At 45.6% G+C, this 24,131-nt stretch overlaps 1 protein-coding gene across 1 annotated transcript in view; it reads right to left on the bottom strand.

Moving 5' to 3' along the window:
- RASA1 (RAS p21 protein activator 1) overlaps nucleotides 1–24,131 on the bottom strand; it is a 700,806-nt gene that overhangs the window by 561,014 nt on the left and 115,661 nt on the right. The window contains exon 4 of the mRNA XM_069224876.1: nucleotides 1,360–1,430. Within this exon, the coding sequence (XP_069080977.1) occupies nucleotides 1,360–1,430 (71 nt within the window). The remainder of the gene's footprint in view (nucleotides 1–1,359; nucleotides 1,431–24,131) is intronic.

The raw sequence follows: 24,131 nt of genomic DNA, 5'->3' as shown, positions 1-24,131 counted from the left end.
CTGAGTATAGCTTTGAATAGAAAAGTATTTAGTTTGTTTAACTAACCTGATTAGAAACGTAGCTCTTCCAGTAAACAATTCCATTGTTTGAATGCCACATGGAAGAATATTCTCTCCCCAAAGAGGGAAGTAGTAGCTTTTAGAACAGTCAAAAGAAATGTGCCTCCTGATAGAAGAGGTTGAGAATGATTATGAATGTTGATTGTATTTAACAAAACAGATGAGGAACAACCAGGAAAAATCTTGTAACGAATGACAAAAGATCTCAATTGAATTCTTTGAGTCACTGGAAGCCAGAAGAACGGTCCTAGACTGCACTTTTAGCAAAGGTTTGGATGCGGCATTTTGAATTAACTGTAGTCTTCTGATCAGTTTCTTTCAGGGCTGCAGATTGCAGGAGTTAGCATAAACTTGACAAACTAGATAAACGTGATAACTCCTTGACTGAAATAGCAAACTGGTACTGTAGTCAGAATTTTCCTCAAAAGCTTACAATTCCTTGTTGTCAAAAGAAAATGTCTCAAAAGCATTCAAAAGCTTAAAATGCCAAAAACAAATGCTTGTAATTTTAGAAATTTGCAGTTTGCATGAGAGATTGCTATCAAGGGTAACCCTCATTTTTTTGCGGTGTTTAACAGAAGCAGACAGAGGTCCCACAGTGTCTAGCCAGAGGGTAAAGTACCGTTTCCCAATACATTTCCTAGTGATTAACACTCTTGTCATGTTAAGTTCACATTTAAAAAACTGTTGGACACGCAACAGCAGATAAAACGCAATCGTTTTTGAAACATTAAAGAGAATAGCCCTGATTTCTATAGAATCACTCACTGTGATGAAAATAAAAAAGGGACTGAGGGGCTAAATGTGACTAAGTTGCATGCTAGAATTGCGAACGTTTTTGGCTACTGAAAGTCTACTGAAAATGACAACGCAGTATTTCTCTTTTAAAGGGGCGTGGAAGTAAAACAAGATATAGGCCCAGTTAGACAATACGGTATAGGGTTTGTTTAGTTTGTTTTCCACATTTGATGTAAAACAAAATGTTGACTTTACACAAATATTACTTTTAGACATTTTCTATCGGTTTTAAAGATATTTCGATATCCAGCCAGCATAAAGGAAGTTTAAAATATATATATATATTATTAACAATCCCGTAATAGAGAGAATACTCTGAATAGGCAGTGGTGCATGACTTCATAAAAACACAATTTACTCCATATTTTGAGAGATTAATTTGGGTGATTAACACTATCTATGAGTCAAAACTAAAACAATCCTAATTTGGTATCGGCCAGTAAATGCACAGTATGTTTTTGTAGTGTAATAATTTATTTAATGTAATTTGGTAAATAGTACCTGATCTCATCTGTGTCTGGAACTTTAGTATATGGCAAAATGGCTCGCACTCTTTGTCGATCTTCTACAGGCTAAAAATAAACAAAAATGGAAAATACAAAAAAGGATGAGGGTCACAATCAGTTAGTTGCATATGTATATCAACCTTTTGACAATTACCTAAAAAAAATAAACAGAAGGTAAAACAGCCAGTTATGCAAAAATTGATGCAGGCTACATTCAAAGGCAGAGACACCAAACCCAGACTGTGTTGCTTCAGTCTAATGGAAACAAAATGGGCTTCTAATTATATTGTGAGTAGTAAAACATTTACACATCAAACACTTCCACTCAATAGAAAAAGCTATACTTATATGATCTCCTATAATTCAAACGTACCATGCCCAATAGGTTATTGTTGGATGCGACTACAATATTTGACCGTAACCATGGGAACAGACCACCTTTGCAACTGCAATAAATGAATCCATGTATGGCCTTCATCGCCCCATAATCATTATACCCTTCACCTTTATTTTGATCCTCATGACAATTTTGAGCTCTCCTTAAATGTTTTTGTTTTGCGAGATGGTCTATTATGGCCTCTGGTTTTAAGGCGCTTAATCAAAATCAATATGTGATGGAAGGGTCCACTATATCTCCTCCCCACGTATGACTTGGGTCTGGAGCAAGAGGCCTTCACCTCTGATGGTAGGGATGCCACGCAGAGTCACTGTTTTGAATAGAGAAGACAGAGCCTTGCAATGATCTCAGATGAACACAGCTTTGATTATACCCTGTGATTAACTTTGGAACTACCATTTTTAACCACACAAAAATTGTTCCATCTCTGCCCTACACTTAACTTAGTAAAGAGCAACTGTTTAAAATGAATGCAAGTGGGGGACGTGGCCAATCAAGATGGCAGTCAGGACACGCTTCTCAGGAGCTCCGGCTCCCTACCGCAACCTGCTGCTCAACAGACCAATCTGCACTCCTGCGCACCGCACCACTGCCTGAGAAGTATGCTGGGGTCCAGTCTGTGGCAACTACATTCGGGGCTCCACCTTGAGGCCCTTGGTATGTGCCGCGCAGCCCAAGACATGAACATGTCGTGATATCGGAGGCTACTCTCCTGCCGGGCGGCGAGGTTTGGAGCTGCTGGTGACTGGATTTGACTGGGTCCTCAGCGCCTGCCGATCTGGAGGTTCCGGGCAGCGGCGGAGCTCATCTCCAGCTGGAGGCCCCATGATGAGGCCAGCTCTCCTCCACACCCGCCTTTGCCCAGTGGTTGCGGGGGTGTGATGCAGGGGTATACTGTGGGCAGGAGCACTGTTCACCGGATACGACGCGCACCCCAGTAGAGGCCCAGGCCGCATTAGGAGCCTCCTATTATAGGGTTGGCAGCACGGTGAGCTCACCTTGAGACCTTGCCTTGCAGCTGGGGCTTCCATTCCTGGCTCCCTTCCCCCTGGCCTGGGCCTGTTTTCCTTTTTTTTGGGGGGGGGGGGGGGAGGGGTCGGAAGAGCCCCACCTGTGAGAATTCACCAGCTATGGGGCTGGGAGGACTGAGCACTCACCCAATACGGCGCACTTTGAAGGACGCAAGTCTTTAGGGGAGCTCCACCGGTTCTGGAGTCCGTGAGCTGGGGGACCAGGGTGTGTCTGTCCCTATAGTCCCACATACATAGAGGTTGATGCCTACACAAGTCTTTCCTGAGCCTGGAACGGGAGTGTCGGCAGGTGCAGATACCAATGCCCTGTGCACATTGATGACCTGGTGAGTCTTCCCCTTGGGTGGCAGGAGCGGGGGTACTCAGAGGTGCATTGACAACTGCACCAGCCTGGCGCTTTGAGTAATGGGCAGGGAGAACTTGACCCATCCACGGACAGTGACAGTTCTTGGGGCTACACAGTCATCGAGATGCCTGCAGTGACATTGGGCTTTACCTGGGGGAAGAGTTGGACTTATTATTGGCTTCAAAAGTCTCAGCAGTGGACATCAGCCAATTCCCTAATATTTGGTACTCTGGGCCCTCACTGTACAGTATTTTACTTTGACTTGTCTTGCTCTTATTCATCAGGGATGATCCATCTTATCCTGCCTCCTTGTGATTTTCCCCTTCCTTTCCCATGAAAGGGGAGGACTGTGGATCGCAGTCCTTCTGGCTGGTCCTTTGAAGGTGGAGTTGGGAGCATGGCTCCTCTACTACCACGGAGTGAGAGTCGCCCTGAAAGGGCACACTGCAAGGGTGTTAATCAAAGTGAACCTTCTGTGGACAGATCTCCCCAAAGTAAGGAAAAGGTGGAGTCAGACTAGACTACGGCAACGCCCTCTACGCAGGAACCACGGGCAAGCTCCAGAAAAGACTGCAATGCATACAGAACGCCTCTTCACGCCTCATCCTGGAAATCCCCCAGCACAGCCACATCACAGCCCACCGGAGAGACCTGCACTGGCTCCCAGTCAACAAGAGAATCACATTCAAACTCCTCACCCACGCTCACAAGGCACTGCACAACACCGGACCAGAATACCTCAACAGACGGCTCTCCTACACAACCTGACCCGACAGCTTGGCTCTGCTGACCTTGCCCTCGCCACCGTCCCACACATCCACAGAATGACCACCGGTGGCAGATCGTTCTCCCACCTTGCCGCCAAGACGTGGAACACTATTCCTATCCACCTGCAACAGACACAGGACCTACTAACCAAGACTTGGCTGCTCGAACAGTAGCAGCCCCCCCAGCGCCTTGAGACCCTTACGATTGAGTAGTGCGCTTTACAAATGCTTTGATTGATTGATTGAGTCAGTCAAATCCAATATTTCCACCCTGCAATCCCAGGTGTGGCAGCTCAAACAACAGGCTCCAAACTGAGGGTCATGTCCTGTATCCTAAAGGACAAGGTCGAGGACACAGAGGGCCAGTCCCAGCAGAACAATGTGCGCCTGTTGCGATTTCATACCTGGGAGCAGTCTGAGTCTTCATTGATATTGATATGCTGATAAAGCATTTGACCGTATTAGCTGGCATTATCTCAAGCAAGCAATGGGATTTTGTGTACAGTTGTGTGCCTGGGTACACCTGTTATATACCAGCCCTACTGCCAGGATGCGACTGGGCTGGCTCTGCTCAGAGTCATGGGACGTAGGCAGAGGAACAAGGCAGGGATGTCTGCTATCACCCCTTTTATTTGCCATAGCACTGGAACCTTTAGCTGTCCAGATCAGGCAGCTTATGTCAGAATGTGGTATCAAAGTAGGGGACGTCACTCATCTGGTGTTCTTGTATGCTGATGACACGCTTGTTTGTCAATTCAGCACCACTGCAGTCTCTCACCCTCTATCCCACCGCATTTGGGGAACCAATCAGGACTACTAATCAACCACAGGAAATCGCTAGTGTTTTTCTTGGGGGTATTGGCTTCTTGTGAGGCGATAGTCTTACTACTTGTGCCCCTCTGGACTGAGACAGATAAATTCCAGGAACATGGGTATAACGGTGGCCCACTCTCCACAGAGTGCAGCCAGTATAACATCGGGTGGGTGATGGAGGGCCGGAGCTCCTCCGTACAGTTCTGGAACTCGCTTTCTCTGTCCCTCATGAACTGGGTGGTCATTTCAAATATGGTGTTCCTGCCAAGTTGTTCGTATTCTAGCCAACATGCTTTCGATATTTTACCACTGGTGGCCTTCAGCAGTTCTCCCTTCTTACCACATTGATTTGGGCAGGAACATGGAGTACAGTAGTGAGGGACTTCCTGTTTCGACCCTTGGAGTGAGTGCTCCAGCTTACTGGTTCCTAATCTGGAGCAATATTACTGAGCCTTCCAGCACCGGTATGCAGCACACTATTGTGCGGTGGAAGGCAACTGGCAGAAGTCTGTGTTGATGGATGAGGCAAGGGTCACACCTCGCCCACAAATTCTGATGACAGGGGGCAGGAGAGCAGCTCCTGCACCACATATTATATGACATGCTGCCTCTATGTGGGAACGTGCAATTCAGGTGGTATTGGGGAAAGTCATTTCACCCAGGAATGAAAATGTCACTTACCCAGTGTACATCTGTTCGTGGCATCAGTCGCTGAGATTCACATGGTATGCATTAGCTCGCCATCTGGTGTTGGGTCGGAGTGTTACAAGTTGTTTTTCTTCGAAGAAGTGTTTTCGAGTCACTGGACCGAGTGGCTCCTCCTTCTGTGCTCATTGCGCATGGGCGTCGACTCCATCTTCGATTGTTTTCCCCGCAGAGGGTGAGGTAGGAGTTGTACTATAGTAATAGTGCCCGCGCAATGAAATGTGTAAGTATGTACCTATTAAAGGTTTAAATAATATATATACAAATGTACAAAATTGAAGGTAACTTCTGAACTGCTACAGGCTTCCGGGGAGGTGGGTGGGCCCATGTGAATCTCAGCGACTGATGCCACGAACAGATGTACACTGGGTAAGTGACATTTTCAGTTCGATGGCATCTGTCGCTGTAGATACACATGGTATGCATAGACTAGTAAGCAGTTATTTCCCCATAAGCGGTGGATTAGCCTGTAGGAGTAGAAGTTGTCTGAAATAGAGTTCTTAATACAGCTTGACCTACTGCGGCTTGTTGTGCGGATAGCACATCTATACAGTAGTGTTTGGTGAATGTGTGAGGCGTAGACCATGTGGCTGCCTTACATATTTCATGCATTGGGATGTTTCCTAAAAAGGCCATTGAAGCACCTTTTTTCCTGGTTGAATGTGCCCTGGGAGTAATGGGCAGTTGTCTTTTTGCTTTAAGGTAGCAGATTTGGATGCATTTAACAATCCATCTGGCTATACCTTGTTTTGATATTGGGTTACCTGCATGAGGTTTTTGGAATGCAATAAATAGCTGTTTAGTCTTTCTGATGTTCTTTGTTCTGTCAATGTAGTACATTAATGCTCTTTTGACATCTAATGTATGTAGTGCTCTTTCAGCCACAGAATCTGGCTGTGGGAAAAAAACAGGTAGTTCTACTGTTTGATTTAGATGGAACGGTGAAATAACTTTTGGTAAAAATTTTGGATTAGGTCGTAGGACGACCTTATTTTTATGTATTTGTATAAAAGGTTCCTGTGTTGTGAACGCTTGAATTTCACTTACTCTTCTCAGAGATGTAATGGCGATGAGAAAGGCAACTTTCCAGGTTAGGAATTGTATTCCGCAAGAGTGCATGGGTTCGAAAGGTGGGCCCATGAGTCTTGTTAGGACCACGTTTAGGTTCCATGAAGGAACAGGTGGTGTTCTTGGTGGTATAATTCTTTTAAGACCTTCTATGAATGCTTTGATGACTGGTATCCTATACAAGGAAGTTGAATAGGTAGTCTGCAGGTATGCAGATATTGCTGCAAGGTGTATTTTAATAGAAGAGAAGGCTAGCCTTGCTTTTTGTAAATGGAGCAAGTAATTTATTATATGTTTTGGAGTTGCGTCTAGTGGTTGTATCTGATTATGATGGCAGTAACAAACAAATCTTTTCCACTTACTTGCGTAGCAGTGTCTAGTGGATGGCCTTCTGGCCTGCTTTATGACCTCCATACACTCTTGGCTAAGTTGTAAGTGTCCGAATTCTAGGATTTCAGGAGCCAGATTGCTAGATTCAGCGATGCTGGATCTGGGTGTCTGATCTGTTGGTTGTGTTGCGTTAACAGATCTGGTTTGTTCGGCAGTTTGATGTGGGGTACTACAGAAAGATCTAGCAGTGTTGTGTACCAGGGTTGTCTTGCCCACGTTGGTGCTATTAAAATGAGTTTGAGTTTGTTTTGACTCAATTTGTTCACTAGATAAGGGAGGAGAGGGAGAGGAGGAAAAGCGTAAGCAAATATTCCTGACCAGTTCATCCATAGGGCATTGCCTTGGGATTGCTTGTGTGGGTATCTGGACGCGAAGTTTTGACATTTTGCGTTCTCTTTTGTTGCAAATAAGTCTATCTGAGGTGTTCCCCAGAGTGTGAAGTAGGTGTTCAGAATTTGTGGGTGGATTTCCCATTTGTGGACTTGTTGGTGATCTCGAGAGAGATTGTCTGCCAGTTGATTCTGGATCCCTGGAATAAACTGTGCTATGAGGCGAATTTGATGGTGGATTGCCCACTTCCATATGTTTTGAGCTAATAAGCTTAACTGCGTTGAATGTGTTCCTCCTTGTTTGTTTAGATAATACATCGTTGTCATGTTGTCTGTTTTGACAAGGATGTATTTGTGGGTTATGATTGGTTGGAAAGCTTTTAGTGCTTGAAAAACTGCTAATAATTCTAGATGATTTATATGCAGTTTTGTTTGATGTATGTTCCATTGTCCTCTTATGGTGTGTTGATTGAGATGTGCTCCCCACCCTGTCATGGAAGCATCTGTTGTTATTACGTACTGTGGCACTGGGTCTTGGAAAGGCCGCCCTTTGTTTAAATTTATACTGTTCCACCATAGAAGCGAGAGGTAAGTTTGGCGGTCTATTAACACCAGATCTAGAAGGTGACCCTGTGCTTGAGACCACTGTGAGGCTAGGCATTGTTGTAAGGGCCTCATGTGCAGTCTTGCGTTTGGGACAATGGCTATGCATGAGGAGATCATGCCTAGGAGCTGTAGTATTGTTCTTGCTTGTATTGTTTGATTTGGAGACATGTGTTGAATGACTCTGTTGAAATTGTGAATTCTTTGTGGAGTTGGCGTTGCTACTCCTTTTGTCGTGTCTATTATGGCCCCTAGATATTGCTGTACTTTGCTTGGCTGAATGTTGGATTTTGCAAAGTTGGCGGTGAACCCTAGTTTGTAGAGGGTTTGTATGACTTGATTTGTGTGGTTTGAGCATTGTGTGAGCGAACTGGTTTTGATTAGCCAGTCGTCTAGATACGGGAATACATGTATTTGCTGCCTTCTGATGTGTGCAGCGACTACTGCTAGGCATTTTGTGAATACCCTTGGAGCGGTTGTTAAACCGAAAGGCAATACTTTGAATTGGTAATGTATTCCTTTGAATACAAACCTTAGATATTTTCTGTGTGATTGATGTATTGGTATATGGAAATATGCGTCTTTGAGGTCTAGGGTTGTCATGTAGTTGTGTTTTTTGAGCAATGGTAACACTTCTTGTAGTGTGACCATGCGAAAGTGGTCTGATTTGATGAATGTGTTTACTACTCTGAGGTCCAGAATTGGTCTCAGTGTTTTGTCCTTTTTTGGTATCAAGAAGTACAGTGAATAAACTCCTGTGTTTATTTGTGTGCTTGGTACTAATTCTATTGCATTTTTTTGCAGTAGTGCTTGAACTTCTATCTCTAGAAGCTGTGAATGGTGGTTTGATAAATTTTGTGATTTTGGTGGTATGTCTGGAGGGAATTGCAGGAATTCTATGCAATAACCATGTTGGATAATTGCTAGGACCCATGTGTCTGTAGTTATTTCCTCCCATGCTTCGTAATATTGACCTATCCTTCCCCCCACTGGTGTTGTGTGGGGGGGGTGAGTGACGTGTGAGTCACTGCTTGTTGGTAGTGGTTTTGGGGCTTTGAAATCTTCCTCTATTCCTAGGGAATTGCCCTCCTCTATACTGGCCCCGAAAGCCTCCCCTGTACTGTCCCTGGTAGGTGGACGGTGCGGACTGTGAGGTACTGGCTTGTGTGGCCTGACCCCGAAACCCTCCTCTAAAAGGTGTTTTGCGGAAGGTGGTATAAGATCCTCTGCTCTGCGGGGAGTAGAGTGCGCCCATGGCCTTGGCAGTGTCAGTGTCCTTTTTGAGCTTTTCTATGGCTGTGTCGACCTCCGGACCGAACAGCATTTTTTCGTTTACTGGCATGTTAAGTACTGCCTGCTGAATTTCCGGCTTGAATCCAGACGTTCTGAGCCATGCGTGCCTACGGATGGTAACCGACGTATTAATGGTCCTTGCGGCTGTGTCTGCTGCATCCATAGAGGAGCGTATTTGATTGTTGGAAATGTTTTGACCTTCTTCAACAACCTGTTTTGCTCTTTTTTGTAGATCTTTTGGGAGATGTTCAATGAGATGCTGCATCTCATCCCAGTGGGCTCTGTCGTATCGCGCTAGCAGCGCTTGTGAGTTTGCGATGCGCCACTGGTTTGCTGCCTGGACAGCGACCCTTTTCCCGGCTGCATCAAACTTTCTGCTTTCTTTATCTGGGGGAGGTGCATCCCCAGAAGTGTGTGAATTTGCCCGTTTTCTGGCAGCCCCTACCACCACAGAATCTGGTGGCAGCTGAGAGGTGATGAATACAGGGTCCGTAGGAGGCGCCTTATATTTTTTGTCCACTCTAGGCGTTGACTGGCTCTTTGAAGATCTCCTTTGCATGGCGAAGCATGCCTGGGAGCATAGGCAGGCTTTGGTAGGAGCTGTGGGTGGAGGAGAGGGTGTTAAATAAAAAGTCATCCTCTACTTGTTCAGAGTGTAGTTCCACATTATGGAACTGAGCTGCTCTAGCCACCACTTGTGAATAGGCTGTGCTGTCCTCAGGTGGTGATGGCCTAGTTGGGTATGTGTCTGGGCTGTTATCAGACACTGGTGCATCGTACAAGTCCCACGCGTCTTGATCTTGGTCGTCGTGGCTCATGGCGGTGTGAGCTGGCGAATGTGACGGGGTGTAAGTTGGTGAAGCCGGAGTTACAGGTGGAGGCGAGGGAGGAGGTGTTACCGTCTTTGCTGTTTGTTGCTGAGGAGCCTCTCGTGCTACAAACTGAAGTGTTCTCTTTCTTTTGACAGGTGGAAGGGTACTGATCTTCCCTGTCCCCTGCAGAATAAAGATACGCTTCTGCGTGTGATCCACTTCAGTGGATTGCAGTTCCTGTTCGAATCTGTGTCTTTTCATTTGTGAAGACATAGAAAGTTCTTCAGTATAGGAGCCTGAAACTGGGTCTGTTGGTGCTTTTTTTGGCTCCGAAAACCCTGTTGTTTGTTTTTTCGGCTCCGAGGTAACCTTCCTCTTCTTTTGTGCCGAAAAATCTTGGCCTCTATGATCTTCGGCGCCACTGTCTCGGCGTCGATCCGTGTCGACACCGAACTCTCGGTGTCGATGCTTCTCTTTAGCACTCTCTCGGTCCCGAGGAGGCTGCGTGCCGGTGTCTCGACCGGAGTCGGACGATCTCGACACTGAATGGGCCTTTTTCGGTGCCGATTGTTGGTCACCGTGAATTTGGGTTGAGCCATGGCCGGTTGGCAGTGGCGTCCCCTGGGCCTTTTTGCCTTTTTTAATTTCTGATCTCGACGTCTTACTCACTGTTTTTGGATGGTCGAGTTCGTCGGAGTCTGAATCCTGGATGGAAAAGGATTCCTCCTGTTCCTCTTCTGTCTCGAACTGTCGATGCTCTTTTGGCGTGGACGCCATCTGCAGTCTTCTCGCTCGACGGTCGCGCAGAGTTTTTCGGGACCGAAACGCCCGACAGGCCTCACAGGATTCTTCGCTGTGCTCGGGTGACAGGCACAGGTTACAGACCGAGTGTTGGTCCGTATAAGGATATTTGTTGTGGCATTCAGGGCAGAATCGAAACGGGGTCCGATCCATCAGCGTTGTTCTCCACGCGGTCGGGCCGACTAGGCCCCGACGGTGTGCCGAAATCTACCCCGAAGGGCACCGAAGCGCTTCGATGTTCAATGCGTTGTCGTATGTGTTTATCTCGAACCGGATCGCAACGATACCGTCGAAAATCTTCCGTTTTCAGCTATCTTTCCGTTCCGAAACTCGGAGCGACAGGAACACGTCCGAACCCGATGGCGGAAAGAAAACAATCGAAGATGGAGTCGACGCCCATGCGCAATGAGCACAGAAGGAGGAGCCACTCGGTCCAGTGACTCAAAAACACTTTTTCGAAGAAAAACAACTTGTAACACTCCGACCCAACACCAGATGGCGAGCTAATGCATACCATGTGTATCTACAGCGACAGATGCCATCGAACTTTGTATTTTGGGATTTACCAGCCTTTCAGGTGCTGTTCTAATCGGTGGCTGTCTCGAGCTGGAGGGAGGGTGGATGCGAAACACTAGGGAACTTATTCCTAAACAATTCCTTCATTATGCTAGTATTACTACCATTGTGTGGGAGTTGTGGCATGCATATCCGGTGGGCCCAGCTACATCGCAGACCATTCAGGGCCTGATGGAGTTGGGTGGAAGTCGTCATCTAGTTACCCTCTAATACAAGCTCTGACCGCAGATCAGAGGTGTGCCCCATTTCCAGCCCTACAATATCAAGTAATGCCAGGTTCAAACTTATTCACTTCAATTTGTTACACCGCAACATCTGTGATGCTCTATAGAATGGACCCAAGTAAATCTCTTGATTGTCCCAGGTCTTCTCCCCTGGTGACTACGCTATTTATCTTGCATGGTATAGCCTGGACATGTCAGCATTCTGGTTGCGAGTAGCGGAATGTGTGAGTGGAGCGGTGAGGATACCTACGATTAAGGAGGCTGCGGTGTGCTTGTCGGAAGAGATCTCCTGGATGAAGGGCTGAAAGATGGCTTATAAATTCTTACACTTTCTCCTGCTTTTGGCTAATTGGCAGGTAGCAATTAGTTGGATGGGTCAGCGGGGCCAAGTATGGAGCGATGGGTGGCGATGTGGCCGCCTGGGCGGTGGCTGAAGAGATTTGCTTGAGACACTGTAGACGTGATAAGGCCACAGAGGATTTGGAGGTCTGGGTGGGTCTCCTTACCAGATTAACAGACCTTAGAAGTTCTTATTAATTTTCTTCTGCTGATAGGGAAGAGCTGGGCGATGATGAAGACAATTGGCTCAATTCATACTACTCCTCTGAACTTTTATTAGTAATTTCCGGGGATCTTTACTGTTCAAACTGTTTAAACATGTGAAAATGTAAAGGGGGGCGTCTACTTAGTGCGTTAATGATTTGCACAGTGTGTATCTACCTACCCCAACTGTGACAAAATTACACTGGCTGTTTCTTACCGGTTAACTCTTTGTCTCTGTACGGATGTGATTATTAATAAACACAAAAGGAAAATGTTACTTACCCAGTAGACATCTGTTTGTGGCATGTAGTGCTGTAGATTCATGTGCTTTGCATAAATTCGCCATCTAGTGTTGGGTCCGGAGTGTTGCAAGTTGTTTTTAATCAAATAATCTTTTCCAGTCACAAGATCGAGTGACTCCTCCTCTCGATGATACTGCGCATGGGCATTAAGTCTTTTGTTTGATTGTTTTCCCGCATCCGGGTGAGGCAAGGAGTACATATAGATAGTAAGAGAAAGAGATGGCCACGCAGTGTATTTACATATATACAAAATGTATATAAGAATGCCACCAAAACAACTACAGGCTTCCAGGGAGGAGGGTGCATGTGAATCTACAGCACTACATGCTACGAACAGAAGTTTACTGGGTAAGTAACATTTTCCGTTCTATGGCATGTGTTGCTGTAGATACACATGCTTTGCATAGACTGTAAAGCAGTCCCCTTCAAATAAGCGGTGGCTAGCCTGTAGGAGTTGGAGTGGCTTACATTATTTTCCTAAGCACCGCTTGACCAACATTAGCTTGTTGCCATACTAAAACATCCAAACAATAGTGTTTAGTAAATGTATGTGGTGTAGACCAAGTAGCAGGTTTACCTATTCAGCTATTGGAATGTTACCTAAAAAAAGGCATAGGCGCACACTTTTTTCTAGTGGAATGTGCCCTAGGAGTAATAGGCAACTGTCCATCAGCTTTAAGATAACAAGTTTGAATACACTTGACTATCCATCTGGCTATACCGTTTTTTTTTTTTTTTTTTTTTAATGGGATTGCGTTTATGAGGCATGGAGAGTAGTACAAAAATCTGTTTGGATTTCCTAAACTGTTTAGTTCTGTCAATATAATACAAAAGAGCAATTTTAACATCCAGTGTGTGAAGAGCTCTCTCTGCAACAGAGCCTGGTTGTGCGGAAAAAAGCAGGTAACTCAATTGACTGATTATTATGAAATGGTGAAACCATGTTTGGAAGAATTTAGGATTTGTCCTAAGAACCACTTTATCTTTATTTAACTGGAGGAATGGTTCTTCTAAAGTCAGAGCCTGTATTTCACTTACAGAAGTGATGGCTACCAAGAAGACCACCTTCCATGAAAGAAACTGCGAAGAACAAAAATGCACAGGCTCAAAGGGTGGACCCATGAGTCTAGTGTGAACAACATTTAGGTTCCATGATGGGACTGGGGGAACCCTAGACGGAATGTCTCTTTTGAGACTTTTCATGAAGGTTTTAATAACTAGAATCTTTAATTGTCTGTTCTGAAGGTAAGCAGCTATAGCCGCCAAATGAAGTCTTTTGTAAATGTAGCAGTAAACAAACAATGTCCTGAACTGAGGATATGAGTGGGTCAATGTGTTTAGGTTGAAATAGCCAACAAAACGCTTCAATTTTTCAGCATAACAGCTTCTAGTTGTAGGTTTACATGCCTCCCTAAGAATTGTCATACATTCTAAGGGGAGAGTCAAATAACCAAATCCTATGACCTCAGGAGCTATATCGCAAGATTGAGTGTCTTGGGATCTGGATGTCGGATTTGACCGTGACTGAGTGAGAAGGTCCAGCCTACTGGGGAGTTTCTCATGAGGAACCACCAACATATCAAACACTGTTGTGAACCATGGGTGATGTTTGTCTCGGTTTGTGAATTAGAGACGGAATGAGTGGGACAAGTGTAAAAGCCTAAGCAAATATCCCTGACCAATTCATCCATAGAGCATTGCCCTTGGACTGAGGGTGTGTATCTGGATGCAAAGTTTTGGTATTTTGAATTTTCTGCGGTGGGTCTCCCACCTTTGAAAGTACTGATGAAGTACCAGGGAGTGAAGTTACCATTCGTGGACTTGTTGCTGCATTCTGCTGAGGTCTGCAAACTGGTTGTCCATCCCTGGGAGATACTCTGCCTGTACGTGAATGTGGTGATAAATTACCCATTTCTAAATTGTCTAGGCAAGAAGAGGCAGCTAAGAAGACGTGCCTCCCACCCCCCCAGTTTATGCAGATAATATATGGCTGATATGTTGTCTGTACGGACTAGAATCACTTTGTGGGAGAGTTGAGGTAGAAAAGCTTGGAGTGCTAAAATAAAACTGCCTATAACTCCAAATAATTGATGTGAGAAGTCTGCAGAACTGGATCCCATAAACCCTGTATTGTGAGGTTCTTGAGATGTGCTCACCAACCTGTCTGTAATGCATCCTTAGACAGAGTTAACCGAATCACAGGGTCTTGAAAAGGCCGCCCCTTGGAAAGGTTGGTGGGATTCCACCATTGCAGAGAGCGGCAAGTCTGGCGATCCAACAACACTAGAGCTTGGGTATGACCCTGTGACTGATACCACTGACGAGATGGACACTGCTGTAAGGAGCACATGTTTAGTCTGGCATGGGAAATGATGACAATATCCCAACGCCATCATCCCTAATGACTGCATCACTGTCCTCACTGTGTAAGAGTGGTTTTGTTGTAGCTGTGAAAGGAAAGTCTAAAAAGCTTGAATTTGAGCTGGGTTTTGTTATGCCAAAGCAGACTGAGTATTGAGAACTGCCCCCAGATCGGGCTGTATCTGTAGAGGTTGGAGGTGGGATTTGAAAAATTTGATTGTGATCCCCAGAGTGTGGAGAAGGTCTACTGTGGTTCGAATATGACGCTGACATTGCTGGATGGTACTGGGTTTGATGAGCCAATCGTCCAAGTATGGAAAGACATGTATGTGTTGTCTTCTGAGGAATGCCACAACTACCGCATGCTGTGAGCGGTTGTCACCCTGAATGGTAAAACCTTGAATTGATAATGTTTCCCCGCAGTAACAAATCCTAGGTGTTTACGGTGTGCTAGGTGAATGGGAAAGTGAAAGTATGCTTCCTTCAGATCTAGACCTATCATGAAGTCGCCCTGCTGTAAAAGGGGAATGATATCTGGAAAAGTGACCATATGGAAATGCTATGAAAGAATGTATAGATTGAGTGGTCCGAGATCTAGAATTGGTCTTAGTGACCCATCCTTCTTTGGTATGAGGAAGTATATGGACTATACTCAAACCTTGCTGTGAGAGGGGAACTGAAACTATAGCCCCTTTCAGAAGAAGGGACTGTACCCCTTCTTTTAAAAGACCAAGATGGTCTTGTGAAAGCCTGTGAACGCGAGGGGAAATATGTGGTGGGGTAAAAATTAGTTCTAGGCAGTAACCATGTTGGATAATTGATAGAACCGACTGATCTGTGGTGATATTGGACCATTGTTGATAAAAATGCATATCTCTTCCCCCTACTGGAGTGGTATGTATTGGAGGCGACTCCTCTAAAGGTGGATGCCTTTCCTCTGCCTTTATTGTTCGCATCTCTGTATGGACCTCTAAAGGAACCTCTATAATAGAAGTGGGTGCCTTGCTTAGTTTATGAGGTGGAGGGCTCATTAGATGAGGGTTTGAAACCTACCCTGAATTGTAGGCAATGAAAATGACCCCTTTGTGGTGTAGTGAGTAGAGCCCCCATAGCCTTTGCTGTTTCTGAATCCTTTTCCGGCTTTTCTATAGTGGTGTCTACCTCCTGCCCAAACAAATGTTCTTTGTCAAAAGGCATATGAAGAACTGGTTAAAATCTGAACATCTGAGCCAAGCATGTCTTCTGAGAATGATACTGGTATCAATACCACCTGCAGCAGTATCCACTGCATCAGTAGCACACCTAATAGCATTATTTGAAATATTTTGGCCCTCAGAAACTACTTCTTGTCCCCTTTTGCGATATTCCTCTGGGAGATATTGGAGTAGGTCTTCCATCTAATCCCAGTGGGCCTTATCGTAGAGTGCTAGGAGTGCCTGTGAATTGGCGATATGCCAATTATTGGCTGCTTCTGCAGCGACTCGCTTTCCTGCTGCATCTAGTTTTTTACTCTTTGTCAGGGTGAGGTGCATCTCCCGTTGACTAACTGTTAGCACCTTTACATGGCGTGCTGACAATGACAGAATCAGGGGATATTTGTGACCGAATATATATATAGGGTCTGTAAGGGCCACCTTATATTTCTTGTCAACCCTTGGAGTAATAATTCTGGATCTAAAAGGCTCTTTAAAAATGTCTGAGCATGCCCGGTAGCATGGGAAGAAACTGAATTTCTCTCTGGGTGGTAGTCAGTGTATCAAAGAGAAAATCTTCCTCAACTGGGTCAGAATGCATTTGTACATTATGATATGCAGCTGCCCGTGCTATGACCTGCTGATATGAGGTTGCGTCTTCAGGAGGTGAAGGGCATGCAGAGAATACATCCGGATCATTTGGAATTATGGGATCTGGATCATATGAATCCCATGAGTCTATGTCTTGAAGAATATCCCCAAAATCATCTCCCTGAGGTGATGGTGAGTCTTGTGGAGAAAATTGTGGCTCAAAATTAGGTGGAGGAGATTGTGGAGATGGTGGAGGAGTAAGAGGAAGCACAGGAGAGTGTGGTGGAGAAAGCAGAGGTTGAACTGAAGCCTTGTCCTTGGAGATCTTTTCAGGTGGAGAAGCCGTGTCCAAAGTCTCTAGGAAAGTACGTTTCCTATTAATTGGCTCATGAGTAGAAGCAATCATTTGTCCTGTTCCCTTCTGAATATAGAGCTGGCGCTGATGAACGTCCATTATTTTGAGGATTGGCTCCACTGGTAAAGCTGCATCCAAAGAATGTCTCTGGAGGCATCATTTTCAGTTCTGAAGCTTTTGGATCAGAAGCCTTGTGTCGACTGGAAGCTTTTTTAGAGTCTTTGCATAGGAGGTCCGGGCTGATGTACTCACAGGATGCGCCAAGGTAAGAGGCTGAATGTCGAAGTCTGATTGAACATCAAACTCCAAATCTTCTATGGAGAAAGTCTCTTGTTGTATATCCTGTGCATGCTCTTCTCCAAAGATATCAGGAGTGTCATCTGGTGTCTTCGATGTCATCTCCAATCGACACGCTCTTCGGTCCCAGAAGGTAGTTTTGGATCGAAAAGACCGACAGGTGTTGCAGGTTTCTTCTTTATGATCTGGGGACAAGCACAGGTTACACACCAAGTGTTGTTCGGTGTGGGGGAAATTTTGAAAGGCTTTGAGGGCAAAACCAAAATAGAGTGCATTCCATCAGCCCTGCATTTCTCGACACCACATACAGTAGTAGCCCCAGGCGGGTGCTGGTGCCCCGAAGGTCGGCCAACCGACCCCGATGTAGAAATTGGGGTTGAGTGCATTAGATAGTGAAAAAGTGATCGAAAAACAATAACATTGCTGAAAGAAAGACAGAAAAGGAATAGACCAAGCCGAGGGATACCAGAGCGAGAGAAATACATGTCCAAACGTCAGCGGAGAGAAATGAAAATGTCACTTACCCAGTGTACATCTGTTCGTGGCATCAGTCGCAGTAGATTCGCATGTTTTGAATAGCTCGCCATCTGGTGTTGGGCCGGAGTGTTACAAGTTGTTTTTCTTCGAAGAAGTCTTTCGAGTCACGGGACCGAGTGACTCCTCCTTTTGTCTCCATTGCACATGGGCGTCGACTCCATCTTCGATTGTTTTTCCCCGCAGAGGGTGAGGTAGGAGTTGAATTGTAGTAATAGTGCCCATGCAATGGAGTGACTAAGTATGTACCTATTTAAGGTTGAGATGATACATATACAAATAGTTGAAGGTAACTTCCAAACTGCTACAGGCTCCCGGGGAGGCGGGTGGGCACATGCGAATCTATTGCAACTGATGCCACGAACAGATGTACACTGGGTAAGTGACATTTTCAGTTCGATGGCATCTGTCGCTGTAGATACGCATGTTTTGCATAGACTAGTAAGCAGTTATCTCCCCAAAAGCGGTGGCTCAGCCTGTAGGAGTGGAAGTAGTTTGAAATAATGTTCTTAATACGGCTTGACCTACTGTGGCTTGTTGTGCGGATAACACGTCTACACAGTAGTGCTTGGTGAATGTGTGAGGCGTAGACCATGTGGCTGCCTTACATATCTCTTGCATTGGGATGTTTCCTAGAAAGGCCATGGTAGCACCCTTCTTTCTGGTTGAGTGTGCCCTTGGTGTAATGGGCAGCTGTCGTTTAGCTTTAAGGTAGCAGATTTGGATGCATTTAACTATCCATCTGGCTATACCTTGTTTTGATATTGGGTTTCCTGCATGAGGTTTTTGAAATGCAATAAATAGTTGTTTAGTCTTTCTGATGTTCTTTGTTCTATCAATGTAATACATTAATGCTCTCTTGACATCTAATGTATGTAGTGCCCTTTCAGCTACGGTATCTGGCTGTGGAAAGAACACTGGAAGTTCCACGGTTTGATTTAGATGGAACGGTGAAATAACCTTTGGCAAAAATTTAGGATTAGTCCTTAGGACGACCTTATTCTTGTGTAGTTGTATAAAAGGTTCTTGTATTGTAAACGCCTGAATCTCGCTTACTCTTCTTAGGGAAGTAATGGCGATGAGAAATGCAACCTTCCAGGTTAGGAACTGTATTTCGCAGGAGTGCATGGGTTCAAAAGGTGGACCCATAAGTCTAGTTAGGACAACATTTAGGTTCCATGAAGGAACAGGTGGTGTTCTTGGTGGTATAATTCTCCTAAGGCCCTCCATGAATGCTTTAATGACTGGTATCTTATAGGGAAGTTGAATAGGTAGTCTGCAGGTATGCAGATATTGCTGCAAGGTGTATTTTAATGGAAGAGAAAGCCAGGTTAGATTTTTGTAAGTGAAGCAAGTAACCCACTACATGTTCTGGAGTTGTGTGTAATGGTTGTATTTGATTAATATGGCAGTAGCAAACAAACCTCTTCCATTTACTTGCATAGCAGTGCCTGGTGGATGGCCTTCTGGCTTGCTTTATGACTTCCATACATTCTTGGGTAAGTTGTAAGTGCCCGAATTCTAGGATTTCAGGAGCCAGATTGCTAGATTCAGCGATGCTGGATCTGGGTGTCTGATCTTTTGGTTGTGTTGTGTCAACAGGTCTGGCCTGTTGGGCAATTTGATGCAGGGTACTACTGATAGGTCTAGCAGCGTTGTGTACGAGGGTTGCCTTGCCCAAGTTGGTGCTATTAATATAAGTTTGAGTTTGTTTTGACTGAGTTTGTTTACCAGGTAAGGAAGGAGAGGGAGAGGAGGAAAAGCGTAAGCAAATATCCCTGACCAGTTCATCCATAGGGCATTGCCTTGGGACTGTTTGTGTGGGTATCTGGATGCGAAGTTTTGGCATTTTGCGTTCTCCTTCGTCGCAAACAAGTCTATCTGCGGTGTTCCCCAGAGTTTGAAATAGGTGTTCAGAATTTGGGGGTGAATTTCCCATTCGTGGACCTGTTCGTGATCTCGAGAGAGATTGTCTGCGAGTTGATTTTGGATCCCTGGTATAAATTGTGCTATTAGGCGAATTTGGTTGTGAATTGCCCAACGCCAAATTTTTTGTGCTAGCAGGCTTAACTGCGTGGAGTGCGTCCCCCCTTGCTTGTTTAGATAATACATTGTTGTCATGTTGTCTGTTTTGACGAGAATGTATTTGTGAACTATTATTGGTTGGAAAGCTTTTAGTGCTTGAAAAACTGCTAGAAGTTCTAGGTGATTTATATGCAGTTTTGTTTGATGTACGTTCCATTGTCCTTGTATGCTGTGTTGATCGAGGTGTGCTCCCCACCCTGTCATGGAAGCATCTGTTGTTATTACGTATTGTGGCACTGGGTCTTGGAAAGGCCGCCCTTTGTTTAAATTTATGTTGTTCCACCACAGAAGCGAGAGGTAAGTTTGGCGGTCTATTAACACCAGATCTAGAAGATGACCCTGTGCTTGAGACCACTGTGATGCTAGGCACTGTTGTAAGGGCCTCATGTGCAGTCTTGCGTTTGGGACAATGGCTATGCATGAAGACATCATGCCTAGTAGTTGTAACACCATCTTTGCTTGTATCTTTTGTGTTGGATACATGCGTTGTATGATGGTGTTGAAATTTTGAATTCTTTGGGGACTTGGAGTGGCTACTCCTTTTGTTGTGTCTATTATGGCTCCTAGGTATTGTTGTACCTTGCACGGCAGAATGTTGGATTTCGTGAAGTTGACGGTGAACCCTAGTTTGAAGAGGGTTTGTATGATCTGATTTGTGTGATTTGAGCACTCTATTAACGAATGGGCCTTGATTAGCCAGTCGTCTAGATATGGGAACACATGTATTTGCTGCCTTCTGATGTGTGCAGCGACTACCGCTAGACATTTGGTAAAGACTCTTAGTGCGGTTGTTAATCCGAAAGGCAGTACCTTGAATTGGTAATGTATTCCTTTGAATACAAACCTTAGGTATTTCCTGTGCGATGGGTGTATTGGTATATGGAAATACGCGTCCTTGAGGTCTAAAGTTGACATGTAGTCGTGTAGTTTTAGCAATGGTAATACTTCTTGTAGTGTGACCATGTGAAAATGGTCTGATTTGATAAATGTGTTCACTATTCTGAGGTCTAGGATTGGTCTCAGCGTTTTGTCCTTCTTTGGTATCAGAAAGTACAGTGAGTAAACTCCTGTGTTTATTTGTGTGTTTGGCACTAATTCGATTGCATTCTTTTGCAATAGTGCCTGCACTTCTATCTCCAAGAGATTGGAATGATGTTTTGTCAAATTTTGTGCTTTTGGTGGTATGTTTGGAGGGAATTGTAGAAATTCTATGCAATAACCATGTTGGATAATTGCTAGAACCCAAGTGTCTGTAGTGATTTCCTGCCATGCTTTGTAATAATGACTTATTCTTCCCCCCACTGGTGTTGTGTGGAGGGGGTGAGTGACATGTTAGTCACTGCTTAGTAGTAGGGGTTTTGGGGCTTTGAAATTTTCCTCTATTCCTAGGGAATTGCCCTCCTCTATATTGTCCCCGAAAACCTCCTCTATACTGTCCCTGGTAACTGGACGGTGTTGCCTGTGAGGTGCTGGCTTGTGTGCTCTGACCCCGAAACCCCCCTCTAAAGGGTGTTTTACGGAATGTGCTGTAATTCCCTCTGCTCTGCGGGGAGTAGAGTGCGCCCATGGCTTTAGCAGTGTCCGTGTCTTTTTTGAGTTTCTCAATCGCTGTGTCCACTTCTGGACCGAACAGTTCTTTTTCGTTAAAAGGCATATTGAGAACTGCTTGCTGAATCTCTGGTTTAAATCCAGACGTTCGGAGCCATGCATGCCTTCTGATAGTTACAGATGTATTAATTGTCCGTGCAGCTGTATCTGCAGCGTCCATGGAGGAGCGGATTTGGTTGTTGGAAATGGTCTGTCCCTCCTCAACCACTTGTTTTGCCCTATTTTGTAGGTCCTTGGGCAGATGTTCAATGAGATGTTGCATCTCATCCCAATGGGCTCTGTCATAGCGCGCAAGTAGTGCCTGGGAGTTCACGATGCGCCACTGGTTTGCAGCTTGTGCTGCGACTCTCTTACCAGCTGCATCGAACTTGCGGCTTTCTTTATCTGGGGGTGGTGCATCTCCAGATGTGTGGGAGTTGGCCCTTTTCCTAGCTGCTCCTACAACGACAGAGTCTGGTGGCAGCTGTGTAGTGATGAAAGCCGGGTCTGTAGGAGGCGCCTTATACTTTTTTTCCACCCTTGCCGTGATTGCCCTACTTTTGACCGGCTCCTTAAAGATTTCTTTTGCGTGCCGGAGCATACCAGGGAGCATAGGCAGGCTTTGGTATGAGCTGTGGGTGGAGGAGAGTGTGTTGAATAAAAAGTCATCCTCGACCTGTTCTGAGTGGAGGCTTACATTGTGAAATTGTGCTGCTCTAGCCACCACTTGAGAATACGCAGTGCTGTCCTCTGGTGGAGATGGCTTCGTAGGGTATGCCTCCGGACTGTTATCTGACACTGGGGCGTTGTATAAGTCCCATGCGTCTTGATCTTGGTCACCCTGGCTCATGGTGGTGTGAGCTGGGGAATGTGATGGAGTTTGTGCTGGTGAGACGTTAATCACAGGCGGAGGAGAGGGTGGTGGGGTAACTTTTTTCACCACTTTTGGTTGTGGTGTTTGTTCAGTTTGGAACTCCAATCTTCTCTTTCTTCTAATAGGGGGAAGGGTGCTTATTTTTCCTGTCCCCTGCTGTATGAAAATACGCTTTTGCGTATGGTCTACATCAGCTGAGTGTAGCTCTTCCTCAAACCTATGCTTTTGCATTTGGGAGGTTAGCGAGTGCTCTTCTGTATAAGAGCCTGAAACTGGGTCGGTTGCAGTTTGTTTTGGCACCGAAACCCTGTCTGCATCTTTTTTCGGCTCCAAGGTGACTTTTTTCTTTTTCGGGGCCGAAACCTCTCGGCGTCGATCTTCTTCGGTGCCGGTATCTCGATGTCGATGCTTGTCTCCAGCACTTTCTCGGTCCCGAGAAGGCTGCGTGCCTGTGTCTCGACCGGAGTCGGACGATCTCGGCACTGTTTGGGCCTTTTTCGGTGCCGATGGTCGGTCACCGAATTTATGGGTCGAGCCATGGCCTGGTGGCAGTGGCGTCCCCTGGGCCTTGTAAATCTTCTTCTGAGTGGTTTTCGACGTCTTACTCACGGTTTGTGTATCGTCGAATCCTTCGGAGTCCGATTCTTGGATCGAGAAGGTACCTTCCTCTTCTTGTTCCTCGAACTCTCGGTGGGCTGTCGGCACGGACGCCATCTGAAGTCTTCTGGCTCGACGGTCTCGGAGTGTTTTTCGGGACCGGAACGCACGACAGGCCTCGCAGGTGTCTTCACTGTGCTCAGGTGACAGGCACAGGTTGCAGACCAAGTGTTGGTCTGTATAGGGGTATTTATTGTGGCATTTGGGACAGAAACGGAACGGGGTCCGTTCCATCGGCGTTCTTCTGCACGCGGTCGGGCCGACCAGGCCCCGACGGGGGATCGAAAAACTACCCCGAAGGGCACCGGAGCTCTTCGATCTTTCGACTTTGTGCCCAACTCAGGAGAAAGCATGTTCCCGAACTGTAAACAATCATGGTACAGGGGCGGAGGATACCCTAATCATGAAAGAGCATCAAGACGCAGCAAGCTCTTCACTGGCCCCTAGGTAGAACTGAGGCATTACGTCAACTTGAGCTGAGCCGAGACAAGATGCTGTCCACCTGATACCCGAGTCTCGGCGTAGGCTGCATGAAACAAAAGTGGAATCTACCCAGATGTTAGTGTGAGCGCCCGGTAGCCAGGTTTAATTTGAAGACTGAGACCTGCCCTTGTCGGTGTACTTAAACAGGCAATAGCATGGGCCGAATGGAGCAGAGCTATTATCCGAGGGCAGCTGCACTATAACAGCACAGGGAAGAAGGTGGGGGGGGGAACTGTGTAAAGGCGGAGACATGAATTGCCCCTACAGACAAGTACACTGTATGTTCTTTTCTCTCTCTGATTGGCACACAGGACTTCCACATAAATATAGGGTTGCTTTGAAGAGGCCTGCCCTGTGTATTGTATTGTATTGTAATCGTATTTATATAGCGCTTACTACCCCTGACGAGGCGTTGAAGCGCTTTTCGGTGAGTAGCACGCTACTCTGGAACCCAACAAGAATTAGTGATGGATTAGTATCGGGAAATAATGAGTACAGTTTTAGTATTATTAAGAGTTAATTTGAGCCGCGGATATGAGAGTTTGTTAGTTAAATTGACTTGAGTAATGGAGGGGTGGAGGAGGAAAGAAATCCAGAAGTGTTAATTGGGAGTATATCTTTCATTTACTCAACCCAAAGGCTTGGGATGAGTAAAGGGGGATGGAGGAGGGAAGAGTATGTGGAAGGGTTAGGGAGAGCATAGAAGCAGGGTGAGATAAATGCAGGAGAATTTAGTAGGGTTGTGTGGGA

The sequence above is a fragment of the Pleurodeles waltl genome, chromosome 1_1, assembly GCF_031143425.1.
Source record: "Pleurodeles waltl isolate 20211129_DDA chromosome 1_1, aPleWal1.hap1.20221129, whole genome shotgun sequence".
NCBI lineage: Eukaryota > Metazoa > Chordata > Amphibia > Caudata > Salamandridae > Pleurodeles > Pleurodeles waltl.
Note: the sequence above shows the minus strand (reverse complement) of the source record. Positions and strands in the feature narration are given on the sequence as shown.